This window comes from Centroberyx affinis, unplaced genomic scaffold, assembly GCF_046629955.1.
Source record: "Centroberyx affinis isolate AG114_WGS23_722 - 3 ecotype Tasmania unplaced genomic scaffold, CSIRO-AGI_Caff_v1 ptg003733l_1, whole genome shotgun sequence".
NCBI lineage: Eukaryota > Metazoa > Chordata > Actinopteri > Beryciformes > Berycidae > Centroberyx > Centroberyx affinis.
The window spans coordinates 94,740-113,142 of NW_027281612.1; the positions used below are offsets into that span (position 1 = coordinate 94,740).

At 39.7% G+C, this 18,403-nt stretch overlaps 2 protein-coding genes across 2 annotated transcripts; both read left to right on the forward strand.

Annotated features, from left to right (window-relative positions):
• The first annotated feature begins 606 nt into the window (after positions 1-606).
• Positions 607-2,348, forward strand: LOC139662209 (caspase recruitment domain-containing protein 8-like). The gene is made up of 2 exons (XM_071540846.1): positions 607-714; positions 801-2,348. Exons 1-2 carry the CDS (start codon positions 607-609, stop codon positions 2,346-2,348), a joined length of 1,656 nt encoding a protein of 551 aa, XP_071396947.1.
• A 7,259-nt stretch (positions 2,349-9,607) lies between these two features.
• On the forward strand, positions 9,608-12,495 carry LOC139662210 (caspase recruitment domain-containing protein 8-like). The gene has a single exon (XM_071540847.1). The coding sequence runs from the start codon at positions 9,608-9,610 to the stop codon at positions 11,315-11,317; it is 1,710 nt and encodes a 569-aa protein (XP_071396948.1). The 3' UTR covers positions 11,318-12,495.
• Positions 12,496-18,403: the final 5,908 nt, after the last annotated feature.

Here is an 18,403-nt window from a genome sequence, read left to right on the forward strand (position 1 = left end):
TGTCTTTGACACAAGTCAGAGACACTGGCTTCATGCTGCACTCTTCAGCAGGAACCAGGCCAGTTTCCTATTCCTCCTCTAATCCTGACACACCTCATGTGAGAGCTACCAAGAGATATTCTGGTATGGCATCCCAATATGACAAAGGCACAACAGGGACCAAAGCCCCAGGCATGTATCAGCAAACATCCCTCAACTCTGACCCTCACTCTGGGAGGGTATTTTCAGGTTCATCGATGCGGACGGCAGCTAATGTCAGTGATATCACCGTCCCTCAGTGTGAACCCCTCTCTTCCAGTACAATTCAACAGCTCCCTTCTCTGCAGGTGATGCTACCTCTGGATTATTCTCCCTCTCCTCCTGTTACCTTCGGTAGTACCAAAAAACCCATCACTGGCCCCATTACACAGATATCAAGCAGGAGAAAGAAAATACATAAATACAGACTTGCAGAGCAAAGTCACTGGCCTGAATATATCTCCTCTCAAGAATGTGCTGCTGGCTATGATTCAGACTCCTCTTCATCCTCTTCATCCTATTCCTATTGCACATCTGTCAGTGACATCCACCCCACCAAGGACAAAATACAAATTGCAAGTAAGAGAAATGAGAGAGGGAAAGAAGATCTGTGCTCTCGTCTTCATCATCAGCAACTCACTGGAGAAGAAGGGGCTGCATTCCTCCCCTCCACATCCTCACCCTTCTTCCAAACTGGTACCTGTCCTTCTGAACTGCCTGTTTGGACTGGCCCTCTTTCCATACCTCCCTCTGACATTACCTCCTCTTCCCTTCCACAAGAGGCCTCCCAGCAATGTTCTTCTCCTAAACCCCAGTCAGGGGAAATATATTTTGGTGGTTATGAACAGCAGAGACGGGTCACAGCTGGCCACCACCCAACCACAGACACCCTGCCAGCCCATTCTCACCTCCACCTCCAGGACTCCTCCATCGACTCCGAAGAAAGCACAGTAGAAGATGCATGTAAGGGACTTGAATCACTTACCATGTCAACACAGGACCACAATCCCCCAGAAGAGATGGTTCCAGAGGCCACAACTGGCCATCCCTCAACCCCTGACATCCTGCCAGTCTATTCTCACTCCCACCTTTCATATTCCTCCTTGCCTCATTCTCACAGCATGCTCTCACTGAGCCAAGATCCTGTCACAAAGAACAAGAAATATACACAAGCAATGCGGTCTCATAGCTTACCTGATATCCTGCTACAAAACAGCTTAAAAACATTTACACCTGATATTGCTGAAAACAAAGGAACCTATAAGTTCCAGTGCACCTACCCAGGCCTGTACCAGTGCAGTGTGACAGGTCTAGTGTTTAACATGGAGGGAGAAGGAGATGTGGTGTACAGGACTGTCCCTTGGAACCGGAGGCTACTAGCCCGCCATAGTAAGAAGCCTGCAGGACCGCTGTTTGACATAAAATGCCACCAGCAGTCTGTCTGTCAACTTCATCTCCCACACTGTGAGATCCGCTCTACAGGTGGATGTGAATTCTTGTCAGTTGCCCATGTGACAGACGAGGGAACTGAGTTCATCCTTCCCCATAAGATAACAGAAACTCATGTTATTATAAACATCACTGGATTTTCTGGTTTTGGCAGTGTCAAGGATGTAAACTCACCCCCTGTACCGATCCGGGCCTTGGTGTTGCTGTTCTACAACCCCCCGGTTGATCCTGATCTCAGATCTGTGCTCAATGTGTTGTTGCTACCTGGAAACATTGTGCTCAGTGAGGTGTTGAACGGAAGAAGGGAACGAAATAAAGATGAGAGGTTCATAGAGATATCTCCACACTGTAAGCTACACCCAGAGCAGGAGTACACACTGTCCACTTCTCCTGAAGATGACTTAATTCTAATACAACCAAAAGAGGCAGAATTTGACAGTGAATCCGACAACAACTATGTCCCCACATTCCAGGTGACTTTTAAAAAAATCATTGAAGATATCATGCTCTTTCTAAAACACAGTAACGATTCCCAGTGTGTATGGGAAAGGCAAGTTTGTCTTTTGTCAGCTGCCGTAAGAAAGCCCCAGGTTCAGAGCGGTCTGAGTCTCCCTTCAAACAAGAAGCTGTTCTACATACGGAGCAGCTTCACCGATGGCATATCAGGACCTGTGCTCAAAAGTCTGCTGGACAGACTTTTTGAGAAAACTGTGGTAACTGACTCTGAGAGGGAGTCAGCGGACGAGATGCAAATGAAAAGTGACAAGGCTCGTTTTGTCATTGACACAGTAAGGAAGAAAGGGGAAGCTGCAAGTTCAGAGATGATTACGATTCTCTGCGAAGTAGACCCATGCCTCTGTGGACATCTTGGGTTGATTTGAAACCCCTACAACTGGGTACTGTATGTTAATCTGGTGATTAGAGAGATTGTCCTGTAACTGGAAGGTCAGGGTTTTTTCCTCACAACAGCAAATGTATCCCCGCCTGACAAAGTGTCCTTGAGCAAGGCACTGAACCTGGATGTTGCATGTTGCTGCCCATGTGCTCTGTGTATCTGTAAATGTGTGTGTGTAGTTGGGTGTGCGCATGCACATGTGCACTTTTCATGAGTTGAAAACTCAGTTGACTTGGGGATTGTATTTTACCTTCAATTATCTGATAAAGCTTTTGAAGTAGGCTAATCCATTTTTTATGTGACTATTGTGTTTGTTACAATGATAAACATTTATATATCACTGGGATCTTAATAGGCGGATCCATTCTACATAATTTCCCCTTAGGAGTTAATGAAATATCTTTCTGTCTGAGTGGACCTCTTATCTACAATCATCATCTACATCAATTCCCAGTATGAAGGTCTTCTGTTAACCTCTCTCCTCACTGTTGTTTAGTAGGTGGATCCATACTTTTTTTTTTAAATATGTGTTTTAGCTTTGCTATGCTGTACTTTATTATGGTAGCGATGACATCCCAATTTCCCCTTAGGAGTTAATGAAATATCTTTCTGTCTGTCTGAGTGGACCTCTTATCTACAATCATCAGCTATATACATCAATTTTTTGTTTTTTTTCTTTTTTATGTGAAACTGTTTAAGCTGCCATCTTGACCAGGACTCCCTGGAAGAAGAGATCCTGTATCTCAATGGGACCTTCCTGGCTAAATAAAGGATAAATAAAATAAAATAAATATCTACAATCATCATCTATCTACATCAATTTCCAGTATGAAGGTCTTCTGTTAACCTCTCTCCTCACTGTTGTTTTGATCTATAAATTTGTCAAACCAACATATACCATTTCAGCATAGTTCCCTGAAGACAACGCACACCAGTATCAGCTGTGGTCTCAGACCTACCAGGTCAGGCTAACAAATGATATCAAGACACAATGTTTACAAATGTTTGCAAAACATTCTGTTGAGTCCAAAACTTAAAGGGTCCCTGTTATAGGATTTAAAATGTTCCTCCATTTATCTATAACTTCAATGATTTGTTTTGGCTTATTGTCGTTTTCAACTCTGTCCAGTGCAGTTGCTGCATTTGGTATTTTCATGCAAAGCTCTCAAACAAAGTGTAATTTTGTCCCTCTTGGTCATGGAATGGCTTTAAAAACACAAGTGAGGATTTGAATATGCATGTTCTCCATGAGAGTTGCAACTGTTTTAAATAATTACCTTCCTCACTCTTTTGTTTTGCACTCTTTGTCCATGATTGTTCCATGTGTAACGTGTGTTCACTCTGTTTTGTGTGATGAATGTTCATAAACAATCTGTCTTGAAAAACAGACGCATGAACAAAATGCCTATGTCTAAATGTATTTAAAATAAGTCCAATGCAGACCTGACTCAAATAGTATAAACTGCATTGAACTCTAAGCATTTGAGGAACAGTATTTTCTTCACTACTACAAGTCAATGAAGTTAGCTAATACATGGAAGTGGACACTCAAAAGTATCTAACATCACTTATACAAACAGAATGTAAAGTATTGTAGTTAAGGGTCACAAACCTTATTTGGACTTATTGTTAGCAGCAAGAGACAACGGAGCTCGCTCTTTCAACTGACAGCTGACTCTGAAGCTAATATTGTCTGCAGGTCCAAGTTGAGGTATGTAAATGTAACTGTCAAAGTTTTGCAGCAGAGGGCGCACTAACGCCAAAGAACTGATCTTCTAATCACTTTTAGAAGGATACTACAAATATCACAGCAAAACTATGAGTCCCTATAGGAATATCATAGTAGTACCCTGGGATATGAGGTAAAAGTGAATAGCCTACTATAAAGAGTACAATAAGGTCACTATAAATTCACACAGGGACAGTCCTTAGGGTACACACACACACGCACACACACACACACACACACACACACACACACACACACACACACACAGTGGATGGGGGGGGGGGGGGGGGGGTTATAGGAACATATAGTTTTACTGTGATATTTGTAATATCCTTCTGAAAGTTCTTTGTCGTTAGGGCGCCCTCTACTGCAAAATATTGACAGTACATGTACATTTTAGGACAGGCCAACAAGACAGTGGTTGTCGTCTAAAGTAATGGGCATACTGTCATACTATAGGAATATTATAGTGATACCATTAGAGATAAGATATAATTAATTAAAGTACAATAAGGTCACTATAAATCCACTATAAATAGAGTAGCACAGAGACACTATAAGTCTTTATAGTAATATCAATCAATATAAAAGTAGTGTTAATACTTTTTCAAAGTAGTAACTTGAGTACTGCACTCAAATTATGTTCTGAAAAATTATAACAATCTGGGATTTCTGTACTTTCAGTATTTTGCGGTAGAGGGACGGATTCTATAATAACACTATAAGAATAGCTACTATAAGGATTTTATGGGAATATTATTGTGATACCATGGGGGACAAAATAAAATGTATACCATAAAGTACAATAAGGTCACCATAAATTCACTAAGTCTATATTAGTTTAGGCTGATAATATAAGTACTGTTGGTACTTTTTCAAAGTAGTAATTTGAGATCCGAACTCAAATTGGGTTCTGAAAAATTATACATCAATCTGGGATTTCAGATACAGCAGATCTGTCAGCATCAACTTCTGTAAATTAACTAGATTGTTCAGTCCAGAAATGCACTCAACTCTCTCACGGGTACACACACACGCAGGCACGCACGCACGCACGCACGCACACAGAGAGAGAGAGAGAGAGAGAGATAGAGAGAGAGAGAGACAGACAGAGACACACACACACACACACACACACACACAAACTGATATATATCACAAAACTGGAGAATAAAATATCGGGTGGTGAATTTTGCTGCTGTAAATATGATAGACTATTAGATTATGTAATAGTTTGAAGTGGTTGTTTCATTTGACTTTGATTCGTTTGATCTGAATTTCAGTTTGTTTTTGGCTTTATGATTTCGCCACTGCTTGTCTTACCATTTATGGAAAATGCTACTAGCTGGCATTTGACTGGGCATTGCTTTGTTTTCATGTCATAATAATGTCATAATAAATTGAGCATTGAGTAGCCTACAAACACAATGGGGAAAGGCTGTTTTATCCATTTCTGTTAACCAACTTGTGACAAAGGAGCGACATAAATTTACCAATAAAAACCAGTCAGTGAAACACACCCGGCTTGCTTTTTAATCAAATCTGAAGTGTTGTGTTTGTGTCTTGTTGAGTTCACCATACAGATCCTTCTGTTACTTACTGTAAGACAACTTCATGTTTTTCTTAGATTGCAGCGATTTGAATATCTGCCGTCTCCTTCTTCTGCAATAATCACGCTTGTCACCTGCAGAGATACAGTGCTCATTGGATAAATCAAGTCTGTGTACTGGAGCCTGGGAATTGGTTGGGAGAACCAGCAGTAACCTGCCTATTATCGTAAATGAAAACTAAAACTAAAACGAAATGTAGATGTTAAAGACATTGTTGTAAAAATAGAATAGTCTATGTTTTTAGTTATTCTTTTTATATGCAGAGTAAAAATAGTGTGTGTGTGTGTGTGTGTGTGTGTTTGACTCATTTCAGCTCAACTCATAATTAATAAGTGGTCCAAAATAAAAACAAAATCCACTGGACTTAATATTTAGGGTTTTTTTTATTTACTTATTTATTTAGCCTATTTATTCTTTGGACATCTTACCCGGATGACCGAAATGAATCCACACAGATAAAATGAGCTAGCCTACCTTTTTACTTTTACTTCAGTCAATTTTTACACTAGTAATTTTACTTCAACTTAAAGTGAAATCTCAGCAAAGTAACAGTAGCCTTCTTCTACTAGTATGTTGTAGTGCTATTCCTAGATGTGGCTCCCCCCTCCCGGACCAGCCCACCCGCCTACTGCGAAATTACGACACAAGGAGGTAGGCTTCTTTTTTTTTTTAAATTATTCTATTTATTTTGTTGGGGTGGTGGGGAGTCCTTATCTTCACTGAGGCTCTAAGGTTGGTGATGTGGGGTAGGTCGGCCTGTTATATCTCTCTATCATGTTACTTTGTGTCTTTTAATTGCTTTATTTTGTTTCCTTATGCTTCATTTTGTTGCAGGATGTGAGCTATTCCATTATTTATCTTGTTCTGTGATTGTTGATATAGGCTTGTTCTCTGTAAAGTCCTTTGAGGCATGTCGGGATGAAAGGCTGTAGAAATAAATTAACTTGACTTCATATAAGAATATTACAAGAATACTATAGTGTTTTGTGTTATATTTTCGGTGGGAGAGGCATGAGGGAATGGAGGCTGTGTGGGATAGATGAATCAGACGGCGGGTGGAATTTAACTCTAGGAAAAAAATATATAATATTTGCAAACTGCCCCTTGACAAATAATGTTACATTTATAATGGTGGCACACTCTGGCCTACTCCATCTGTTGCAAATCAGCTGTTCCAAGTGACAGTTTACAAAATAAACTACTGGCCCATAGACTACTTGCAAGGTGAGAGAATAGTTTTCCAATTTTCATGTGTGGATGGACTAAGGAATAAGGAATAGTTCACTCAACATGCATAATTATGTAGTTGTCTCATAGTCTGTGGGCCAGTATTGATTGCAAAATCTGCACCTCTTCTGTGGCTAATGTTAATTCCATAATGATCCTTACTCCCTGAAGTCAAGCAGCAGAAGTTAAGTGACAATGTGCAAACACTAGCCTACTGGCCCATTTTTGGGTGAACTAAATATGCAGAGTAGTCTTACATGTCACTGTTTATAACACAGGGCGTTTATCCTTTGCTGGACGGGCCGCTTTAAAAAAAAAAACATTGGGCATAAATTAAGAGTATACCCACTTCTCCAGGCACCACTACACCACTGATTATGAGCCAATGTCTCCGCGTCATTGCCTTGATGAACACAATGCAGCTAAAACATGTGTGCGTAATAACTGTCAGGACAGTGGACAGGTGTGTGCGTGGCTTCTATGTAACCGTACCTTCACCAGGTCTCCATCCCTCCCACACTGGCACCTGCGTCTCAGTCAGGCTCCTGCTGCTCCTCCAAGGGAGCCAAGGCTCCTCTTTGGCTGTATTTGTGGTCAGCATTTTGTTTCACCTCCTCATATCATACCAGCGCTTTTTACCTCCGCTAAATCGCGCTTGTGGTGCCCAACTGTATTCACTTTATGTTGTTCCAGAGTGACTGTTTACATGTCCTCTCTGCAACTCTTTGGGGTTTTCTCTGCCACCAACACTTAAAGATAAACTGGTCAACCTAAATAGGAGACTGATTGCTCAGCAATTCATTGCGGCAAAGGAGAGGCGCAGAAACACGTTTGGGTGCTTCTCTTAGGCTAGATCATGACCATTAATACTATGCTCAACAAATAAGACAGGCTGTAGACTTTAGTTTGTGTATATACTATGTTATGATGAATAGGCCATAATACTGTGAGTTATTTGAAATCTGTTGATTTATGATTGTGGAAAATCGAATGGGAGATAAAATAAGAGGATCTTTCAATAAATCATTCAATAAAAATCGTCCTGAACAATCTGTCCCCCTCACTTCTGAAATTATGGCTACTCCCCTGGAAATCACTATCACTATCTAAAGTTAATGTTAACAAGGTAGACATTTCTTTTGTATAACTGAACAGGGCCAATAGCAGTGGCAAACACGAATAAATAAATTAATGAATTAATGAGTAAATGGATGAATACGTAATTTTATAGCATCTCATGAATCCATATGGGGTAATAAAGAACTTAGTTTTAGCTTGAGACCTTTTTTTTTTCCACCATTTTCTGACATTTTATAGACCAAACAGAGAAAATAATTGACAGATTAATCGACAATGAAAATAATCGTTAGTTGCAGCCCTACACTAGGGTCCTTTTTTTATATTAAGAGTTTTATTGTTCATTTTTACCATTATACAAAACAAACAATAGGCAAGGAAAATTCAAAAGACAACACTGCATAAAAACAACAAAAAAACAAAACAAAGCAACAAAAACAAACAACAACAGCAAAACAGAAATAACACAGGGGAGGGGGGGGGGGGGGGGGGGGGGTGCAAGGGTGACACCCAGAGCCCGCAACAACATTCGACAGGTTTTACTTTCTTATACATTCTTTATACAAGCCTACAAGAAAGTGGTCAGAGAATAAGCAAGGATTTTCCTACAGGCCACACTTAATTGACTTAATTGCTAGGGCGAAACAAGGAACTTGCGGACAATGTCCCAGTGGTCCTCCAGGCCCTTATCAAAGTCTTTTAACAGGCAGGATGCCCGTTCCATATTCAGCAAGTCCAGGTAGCTTGAGACCTTTTTGCCTCCCCTCCATCACAGACAGCTGCTTTAAACGGTAACTCCTGTTTCCGAGAATTTTCTCTTCCTGGTTTCGTTATCCAGTGGATTTTATTTAATCCACTAATCGTAACTATCCTTTGTGTTAACACAAGAACGTTCGTTGTAGCCTACTCGCTCACATTAAAGTTGAATTGAATGACTTTATAGAATAGAATAGATTAGAATAGAATCGACGGTACCAGACTGGTAGGCTTTCATTCTTTGACATTCATACAGTTTTTATATATAATATAAATGATACAACAACAATAATAACCGCGTGAATAGCCTACAGGCTTTTGTATTGAAAAAAGCATGGAGGTAAAATGACCTTGTGACGGTTCTAGGTATACATACTTACATACTTAGTACATACTCAAGGACTGAGAGCCTCAGGGTTTCTATTCAAACAGAAATATGCATTTGAAAAGATGGGGGAGGCAAAAATGACCTCATGGGTGCTCTAGTGGACCGATGTGGAGATGTATTTTATCATTTAAATAAATATGAAACCTTTATTTATTTACCATGGGGATTTGCATTTAACATTGTCTGCTCTCTTTTAGGGACTGGGATGAGGTGAAAAACTCAAGAGTCAAAGAGAAAAAGGTAGAGGAACAATTTTTTAAACATCCTATTTCAGGATAAGTTAAAAAAAAAAGATGAAATGTAATAAGAGAAAAACCAAACTATTGCCCCCTTCTGTGGATGGAGGGAGTTGTAGCAAGGCAGGAACACCAGAGGAGGAGAAGAAAGAGTCAAATGAACACAGAGATGAGCCAGTACAGAAAAATCCCAGAAGCCAGACTTTCCTCTCAGAAAAAACAATGACTCCAGATGAGGACAAAGAAGATTTGGTGGTCGAGGATCTTTGGGATCAGTTGACAGACTACAATATTGGATTGGCTGCAGCCCCCCCTTCCACATCCTCACTCTTCTTCCAGGGCCAAAGTGGTACCTGTCCTTCTGAACCGCCTGTTTGTTCTGCCTCTCTTTCCACACCTCCCACCAACATTACTTTCTCTTCCCTTCCACAAGAGGCCTCCCAGCAATGTTATTCTCCTAAACCCCAGTCAGGGAAAATATATTTTGGTGGTTATGAACAGCAGAGACGGGTCACAGCTGGCCACCACCCAACCACAGACACCCTGCCAGCCCATTCTCACCTCCACCTCCAGGACTCCCCCATCAGCACTGAAGAAAGCCCAGATGCATTCAAGGAACTTGTGTCACTAACCATGTCAATGCAGAACCACAATTCGACAGAAGAAATGGTGCCAGAGGCCACAGCCGGCCATCCCTCAACCCCTGACATCCTGCCAGTCTATTCTCACTCCCAAGATCCTGTCACAAAGAGTAAGAAATATAAACGAGCAATGCGGTCTCATAGCTTACCTGATAACCTGTTAAAAGACAGCTATGAGAGGTTTACACCTGATATTGCTGTCCATGAAAACAAGGAAACCTACATGTTCCAGTGCACCTACCCAGGCCTGTACCAGTGCAGTGTGACAGGTCTAGTGTTTAACATGGAGGGAGAAGGAGATGTGGTGTACAGGACTGTCCCTTGGAACCGGAGGCTACTAGCCCACCATAGTAAGAAGCCTGCAGGACCGCTGTTTGACATAAAATGCCACCAGCAGTCTGTTTGTCAACTTCATCTCCCACACTGTGAGATCCGCTCTACAGGTGGATGTGAATTCTTGTCAGTTGCCCATGTGACAGACGAGGGAACTGAGTTCATCCTTCCCCATAAGATAACAGAAACTCATGTTATTATAAACATCACTGGATTTTCTGATTTTGGTAATGTCAAGGATGAAAACTCGCCCCCTGCACCGATCCGGGCGTTAGTGTTGCTGTTCTACACCCCCCCAGTTGATCCTGATCTCAGATCTGTGCTCAATGTGTTGTTGCTTCCTGGAAACATTGTGCTCCGTGAGGTGTTGAACGGAAGGAGGGAACAAAATAGAGATGAGAGGTATATAGAGATATCCTCACGCTGTAAACTTCACCCAAAGCAGGAGTACACACTGTCCACTTCTCCTGAAGATGACTTAATTCTAATACAACCAGATGAGGCAGAATTTGACAGTGAATCCGACAACAACTATGTCCCCACATTCCAGGTGACTTTTAAAAAAATCATTGAAGATATCAGGCTCCTTCTGAAAGACAGTAATGATTCCCAGTGTGTATGGGAAAGGCAAGTTTGTCTTTCGTCAGCTGCCGTAAGAAAGCCCCAGGTTCAGATTGGTCTGAGTCTCCCTTCAAAGGAGAGACTGTTACGCATACGGAGCAGCTTCATCGATGGCATATCAGGACCTGTGCTCAAAAGTCTGCTGGACAAGCTTTTTGAGAAAACTGTGATAACTGACTCTGAGAGGGAGTCAGCGGACGAGATGCAAATGAAAAGTGACAAGGCTCGTTTTGTCATTGACGCTGTAAGGAAGAAAGGGGAAGCTGCAAGCTCAGAGATGATCGCATTTCTGTGCAAGGTAGACCCTTTCTTTAGTGGGCATCTTGGGTTGATATGAAACAAAAAACAAAAAACAAAGACAAAGTACTGGATGTTGATCTGGTGGTTAGAGAGATTGTCCTGTAACTGGAGTTTTTTTTTCCTGCAACAGCCAATGTATTCTTCCTTGACAAAGTGTCCTTGAGCAAGGCACCTGGACACTGCTTGCCCATGTGCTCTGTGTATCTGTAAATGTGTGTGTTTGTGTCCATACACACAAACATGTGGTGTAGAGAATAAATAGTCCATTGTACTTGGCTTGATTATGGGGATTGTAATTTACCTTCAGGTAACTGATACAGCTTTTAAAGAATTGTAATCCAATTTTTATGTGACTGTTGTATTTGTCATAAAGATGAAACATTAACACATAACTAGGATCTTTATAACTAGATCCATACAAATCATTGTGATCATTCCAGTCAAATCATTTTAAGTACTTCTATGTATATACTGTATATATATGTATCTTTTCATGATCTTTTATTATGTCTTTTTTTATCGTTACTATCCTGTATGTTATTATGCTGCCAATGACATCCCAATTCCCCCTTGCAAATTAATGAAATATCTGTCTGTGTGGATATATGAAGGTCCTGTGTTAACCTCTCTCCCTATACATTTGTCAAACCAACCGTTACTCTACATGCTGATGAATGTAACTGCTCTTTATAATGATATAGCATGAGTGTCCTGTACTGGTTTATGTAAAGTCTGCACAATATGCCTAATTTCTGTATTGTCATATTTTTTTTTAATTTCAGTTGCAACTGATTTAACATATTCAGTGTTAATAATATGAATTAATAGTATTAGTCTTCCGTCCAACTTTAAAATGTTCAAGTACTGTAGAAGATGTGTGAAAGTATTCAACTTTGTGATACTGTTCATACTTTTTAAGACATTTAGTTTATACTCTTCATACTTTATACTTTTTATGATATTTAGTATGTATTCTTAATTTTTCCTATAGAAATTAATGAGTGAACAGTGGATATGGTAGTCAACATGAGAACATGTTGAACAAGCTGAAGCAAACATACTTCCAGATGTTTTATTTAGTCCATACATTTTCTACTGGAAATGCACTTTTCTAACTTGTCTAGCTCTAGATTGTATATAACTACATATGTTTTTTCACCAGAGTAACTGACTGCTTTTACAAGGTTTTCCTTAATATTTGACATTATCTCAATGAGACTGACTGTGTTTACTGGACTTAGATTTATTACCAATCCGCACTTTACAGGCCTACTATTATATTTTGTATGCTATGAATAAATTCCTCTTTGCAAATTAATATGGCCTAGTGTATTCTATTCTTATGACCCAAATGGACATACTGCATGTTTGTTAAAATGTTGTTCAACCTCCTCTGTTGAAATTCAGGCTGGCGAGGACCATTTTGGGTAACAAATAATGAATGTCTGTAAGCTCTTTATAAACAGTGAATTACTGATGAATTAATGATGAATTAATGTGGACCTTTTCTTGCTATTTAAGGTTCTTTGTGATACTGAATGCACAAAAAGGTTCTTTAAGTCACCCTTTGCAGAAATGTGACCTGGTTTTGATAAAAGCTTAAGGGCCAGTTTAAAGTCTGCAGGCTTACTTGGTGAACCTGTACTAAAAGAAGGTAGCCTTGGCTGCAGACAGGTTTATTCTCTGCCTAGCCTGCTGACTAACTTGTGGCTGTGTGTCGAAAAGTCTGTTATGGTGTCATTTGTAACGGTAAAGAGTGATATTGTGCATTGTCTGTGCTGCTTCTAACCAAGACAATCTAGGTTGAGGATGAATTTTTGGTTGGACGGCCTGACAGGCCTATAGGTATAGGGTATGTTCACATGCTGAGGTCTACTTTTTGTTTTATTTAGTTCTTTGAAGAACCAGTAAGTAAAAGTTTCCCTGTAGAACTTAAAAAGGTTCACCTATGGCATCACCATAAAGAACCACTTTTGGTTCTAACTAGCTTTATATCTTTTGCATCTTTTTTTGCACTGTCTTTTTAAATGTGATTTTAATGTGCTTTCACTTTTTATACCTGTCTTTATTTTTCTTTTATTAATGTAAAGCACTTTGTGCAATATACAGTAAATAAACTTGTCTTGCCTTAGGTTACTGTAAATAAAGGATGAAAGAAAGAAAATCCAGAGAAACTCCAAATTAGAGGGAGCTTCCTCTATGGTTGGTCTGTGGTACATGTGTAAGTGCTGAAATTATACTGCAGATCACATGATTTGCAGAAAATGGCCGGCAATGGGGAAATCCAGCTCACCTCCCTTTCCACAATGTATATGGTCATGGTGAAAGACGACTGTCATTAGAAGAGTTTGTCATATTCGGTATTCTGTTGTTATTAAATAGATCCTCGTCACACTTCATATAGTCCAACTACTATCAAGTGACTATAATGTGTCACTAAAATGTTTACTGACTTTCAGGTGATACATAAGTATGAAAAATAATCTATCGATATTCAATTTCTGGGTGAGGGGTAATCTCAGTTGATAGTTGATTATCAGCATTGTATTCTGCCAATAAAGTGTTATCATTTTTTTTTTTTTTTTTTTTTTTTTACGTTTATGTACCCAGAGGAGGTTGACTGAGCACTCGATGCCAGCTGCACACTCATACAGTAAAACACACTACTGTCTGGGTGCGGCTCAGTACAACAGCAGTTTTATGACGTTACTCACTGGGCAGTTGGGGTTTACAAAGTGCGTTCTTGCTCAAGTGCATGGATCAGAGAACCTCTTTTCACAGGACTGTTTCTTTCCCACGCTACTTTCAGTGGTTTTGTTGCAAGAGCATATGGATATGAAACTTGAACTTGAACTTGAAATGAAACTCTTTTCAGTCACACCTGAAAAGAGCTAAGGAAAAAATTATTTTACCTTAAATTCCCATCACTAGCAAATATCAACGTCCAACAATTTTATTTTCATTTTGACATTTACTATAGAGGTCTATCGTACGGCTGAGATGTCCGTTTATGGTGAAACTTGCTTTAATTAAATAATATAATTTCTCTCAACATTATCTCAACAACTTTACTGACGTCATTACCCCCTTATTTCCCTCAAACACCAAACCCCATCATGCTGACTCAGTTTGTCATGGGTTCTACTTTGCAGACATATCAACCACACAGTCATGCATGTTTTTGGGAAGTTCTGGCACTAAGAATTTCTGACTATTTTCATACGTTTTGTAATATTTTTATTATTTAAGGTCTGTTCTACTGGAGAAACATCATGGTTTGTCGTTTGATGGCCAAGTCCTTGTTTTTTGCCTGAATGAAAGTGTCTGGATTGTGAGGCCTGCTGCTCTTCACAGCTGATGTGAGATATGACAAAACAAAACCAAAACTGAATAAACAGTAAGGGGTGAATAAATGATTAAAAAAAAGTGCATACAGAAAGGGTAGTGATCATGTTTTTAAAATGACCAAAGGTTACAAGAGTATTGGTTTTTAGGATGCGTTGTTGATCGTTCCATGTATCTGGAGCACAGAAGATGAAAGCAGTCTTTCCAAGTTCAGAATTAACTTGAGGAACTTGGAGCATAAGCATAAGAAGTAATTTTCCACTAAGGGCTTTATAGATAAATGAATACCAGTGCTTATCACGTCTCTTGGAAGCAGCACCATGCCTTTGATTCACATCCCCATAATCCAGAACAGACAGGAAAACTGCTTCAAGGCTGTTGACACACAGACTGTTTTTTTTTTTCTTCTCATGCATTTTGTCACTCTCTGAGATGTCTGTTAAACGGTTAGTGCACACCACACCACTTGGTCTCACATGACTGTATTTCCTGATGTTGCTCAGCTGATTACGCCTGCCCATTTGAGGGAGGGAACTATGAGAGGACTTTGCTTTCATGTTGTGATGTTAGTACAGAATGATCCTGTGCAGAAGGGACAATCGTAAGTGCAAATAGCCAATAACAGAGCAGAAGAGAAGAGACACAGGATTGAATTGATTGGAAATGTCAATAGACCATGCACAGTGTTGTAGAACTGCAAATCAGATGGAAATATGTGCTTAGCTCTAGTGAATCTTATATGTATATTACTTGTCTGTTAAGTAGATTTCAATTTGGAGGTAAGGCTACAAAGATATCACCAGTGCTACCTCTAAATTAACAAAATTAAGGGAATTTGCTGTCTGCTGTGTCTGTTGTATGTGTGTGTGCATTTAAAGGTCTCTGTCTCTGTGGCTGAGGGGAGTTTCCATTATATAGTGAAAGTGAAACTTCAGTAGAACTTCACTGGAATGAAGCACTTTGTTTTTAGCGGGTAAAATGTGGCTATTTCTCTTTGGAATTGATCCAGATAAATGATAGACCATATGTTCCAAATAGTTGATTACCTGGATATTAGAGTCACCAGTGGTGTTTGTTTCTGAACATTGTGTTTCTGTTTAAAGGTCTTCTGGTCACACTTTATTTGGTTTGCCCAATCCTGATGCTCAGCTCACTATTAAATGACAAAAGAAACTCTGCTGACTTTCAGGTGATACTTAAACTAGTGTGAAATTTAGTTACAGATATTCAGCGTCTGGTTTAAGGTTACATAGTCTGTAGAGATGCAGCAAATAGACAACAGACACTTTGATGAACTACATTTTGTCACCTGATAACTAAATGAGTATCAACATTGGACTATCCAACTAAAGTGTTACTGTTCCCTTTGTGTGGATAGTATTTCAGGTGTAATTCAGTCTTATTTTGATCAAGTGCAACTTGCATTTAGGCATTTGAAAAATTCAAATATTAAAGTAACCCTACTTCCAACAGCAGGTTTGCACCCATAATCTCAGTTTCTGGAGGAGGGTGGAATATCCTGTTAAATCTGGAGGACTTCAGGGAAATGAGGAACATTTGACCATGTTGCTGGCAAATTTAGTCATGGAAATTATACTGCATGTCATAGAATATTCATCGAAAACTTTAGGAATTTGATCAGCAAAAACATGTAGTTTCCGTATAAACTGGTGTTTGTATGCAAATTTGTATTCAGATTCAGATTCAGATTCAAAAACTTTAATGTCCCCGAGGGGCAATTTGCTTTGCAGACAGTAGTCCAACACAATACAATACAATACATACAATACATCAAACACAACACAGCACAAGATCCATATCTCCTACACTGTCACCATGAATCATGGAAAAAAGAAAGACGCGATGACATCCGGAATTATAGTTTGTTTAAAAAACCAATAGCAGATGGAACAAAGGACAATCTGTATCTATTAGTGCTACCTTTGGGGAGACTAAACCTCTGCCCTGATGGAAGCATCTGGAACTCAACATGTAAAGGATGTTGAGGGTCCAAAACAACAGTCTGTGCCTTTAAGATGGCCCTCACTTCATACAGGTGCTGAAGGTCAGTAAGGGTAGCACCAGTAATCTTACGGCACAGCTTGACAATTTTTTCCAGTTTGTTCCTATTTTTAAGACTAAGACTACCAAACCGGCAAATTATAGAAAAAGAAAGGACAGACTCAATAAAAGAAGAATAAAACATTTTCATCAGTGTCATGTCCACATTAAAGCTTTGCAACTTCCTTAAAAAGAACAACCGTTGATTTGCCTTTTTACATATGGCATCTGTATTTGCAACAAAATTAAGCTTCTTGTCTAGAACAGTGCCCAAATACTTATACTGCTGCACTGCTAACACTGGCTCACCCTTAATCACACACAGTGCAGGGGCAGGGGGAAGGGGCCTCCTCTGAAAATCAATAAACATTTCTTTGGTCTTGGCCACATTTATTTGAAGGAAAGACTGGTCACACCAGTTAACAAATTCATCAAGGACTGGGCCATGATCTTGCTCCACACCCTGCAGAAGACTCACGATCACAGAGTCATCGGCATACTTCACAAGACAAATCTTGATACATGATTGCTCTGGCACTCATTTATATATAAAACAAATAAAAGTGGTGAAAGCACACAGCCCTGAGGGGATCCAGTGGAAGATGAGAGTTTACTGGACAGGGTTCCATTAACCCGGACCCTCCGTGATCTGTTCGTCAAGAAGTCAGTGAGCCAACACACTATACTAAAATCCATATTAAAATTAGATAAGAGCCTGTGTGCAAGAACATGTGGCTGAATACAATTAAAAGCAGAAGAAAAGTCAATAAAAAGCAAACGTGCATGGTTCTTATTTCCCTCCAGGTGCCTCAGTACAAGATTTAACAGAGTAGCTGTAGCATCCTCCACTCCCCTCCTTGCCCTGTAGGCAAACTGTAAGGGGTCCAACGTGTGTGTCATGCACTGTGTGTAAAATTTCAGGTTTTACAATATGTTCAAATGTTTTCATGACAAGGGACGTAAGGGCCACAGGGCGATAATCATTCAGTGCCTTAGGAGACTTGACCTTTGCCACTGGCACCACAATAGGTTCCTTCCACATACTAGGGACTTTCTGTTGTTCCAAGGAGGACTGGAAAATATATGAAAAAATACCGCACAAGTTGCCAGGCACAACACTTCAATAAATTTCCCCCCTATGCCATCAGGACCAGGGCTTTTCCTCTCTTTAATACGACCAAAAGATTTACACACAATCACCTCATCAATTTTAATCTTACAGCCTGCAGGCCCATTTCTAAAATTAGAAAGCTCATCATTGAAATCATAGATATCAAACCTAGAGTAGAACTTGTTTAACTCTTCTGCCAATTCAGCATCAGGTTTCTCAGGATAAAATACTCTTCTGTCCTTGTTCTGCATCCCCACCATGGACTTGATTCCTTTCCAAGCCAACCTGGAGTGCCCTTTATTCAGCTCACCCTCCACTTTTCTTTTATACTTGGTTTTAGCAAGCTTTATCTCTCTTTTAACAAGTTTATGTGCCTCCCACTTTTCATTGTTATCTCCCTCATAATAAGACAGCTTCTTCTGATTAAGAGCATGTTTAAGTGATTTGCTAATCCAGGGCTTATTATTGGGGAAAATAGTACATGTTTTGCGAGGAATCACCATATTTTCACAAAAAGAGATGTAACTAGAGACCGTGTCTGCAAGATCATCTAAGTCAGAACATGAGACTTTAAATAGATCCCAATCAGTACATTCAAAGCAGTCC

Coding starts and splice junctions, on each gene's coding strand:
- LOC139662209 (XM_071540846.1), top strand. CDS start 607: ATGAGAGAGGGAAAGAAGATCTGTGCTCTCGTCTTCATCATCAGCAAC. Junction 715..800: donor CTCACCCTTCTTCCAAACTG/GTACCTGTCCTT, acceptor CTTCCACAAGAG/GCCTCCCAGCAATGTTCTTC.
- LOC139662210 (XM_071540847.1), top strand. CDS start 9,608: ATGACTCCAGATGAGGACAAAGAAGATTTGGTGGTCGAGGATCTTTGG.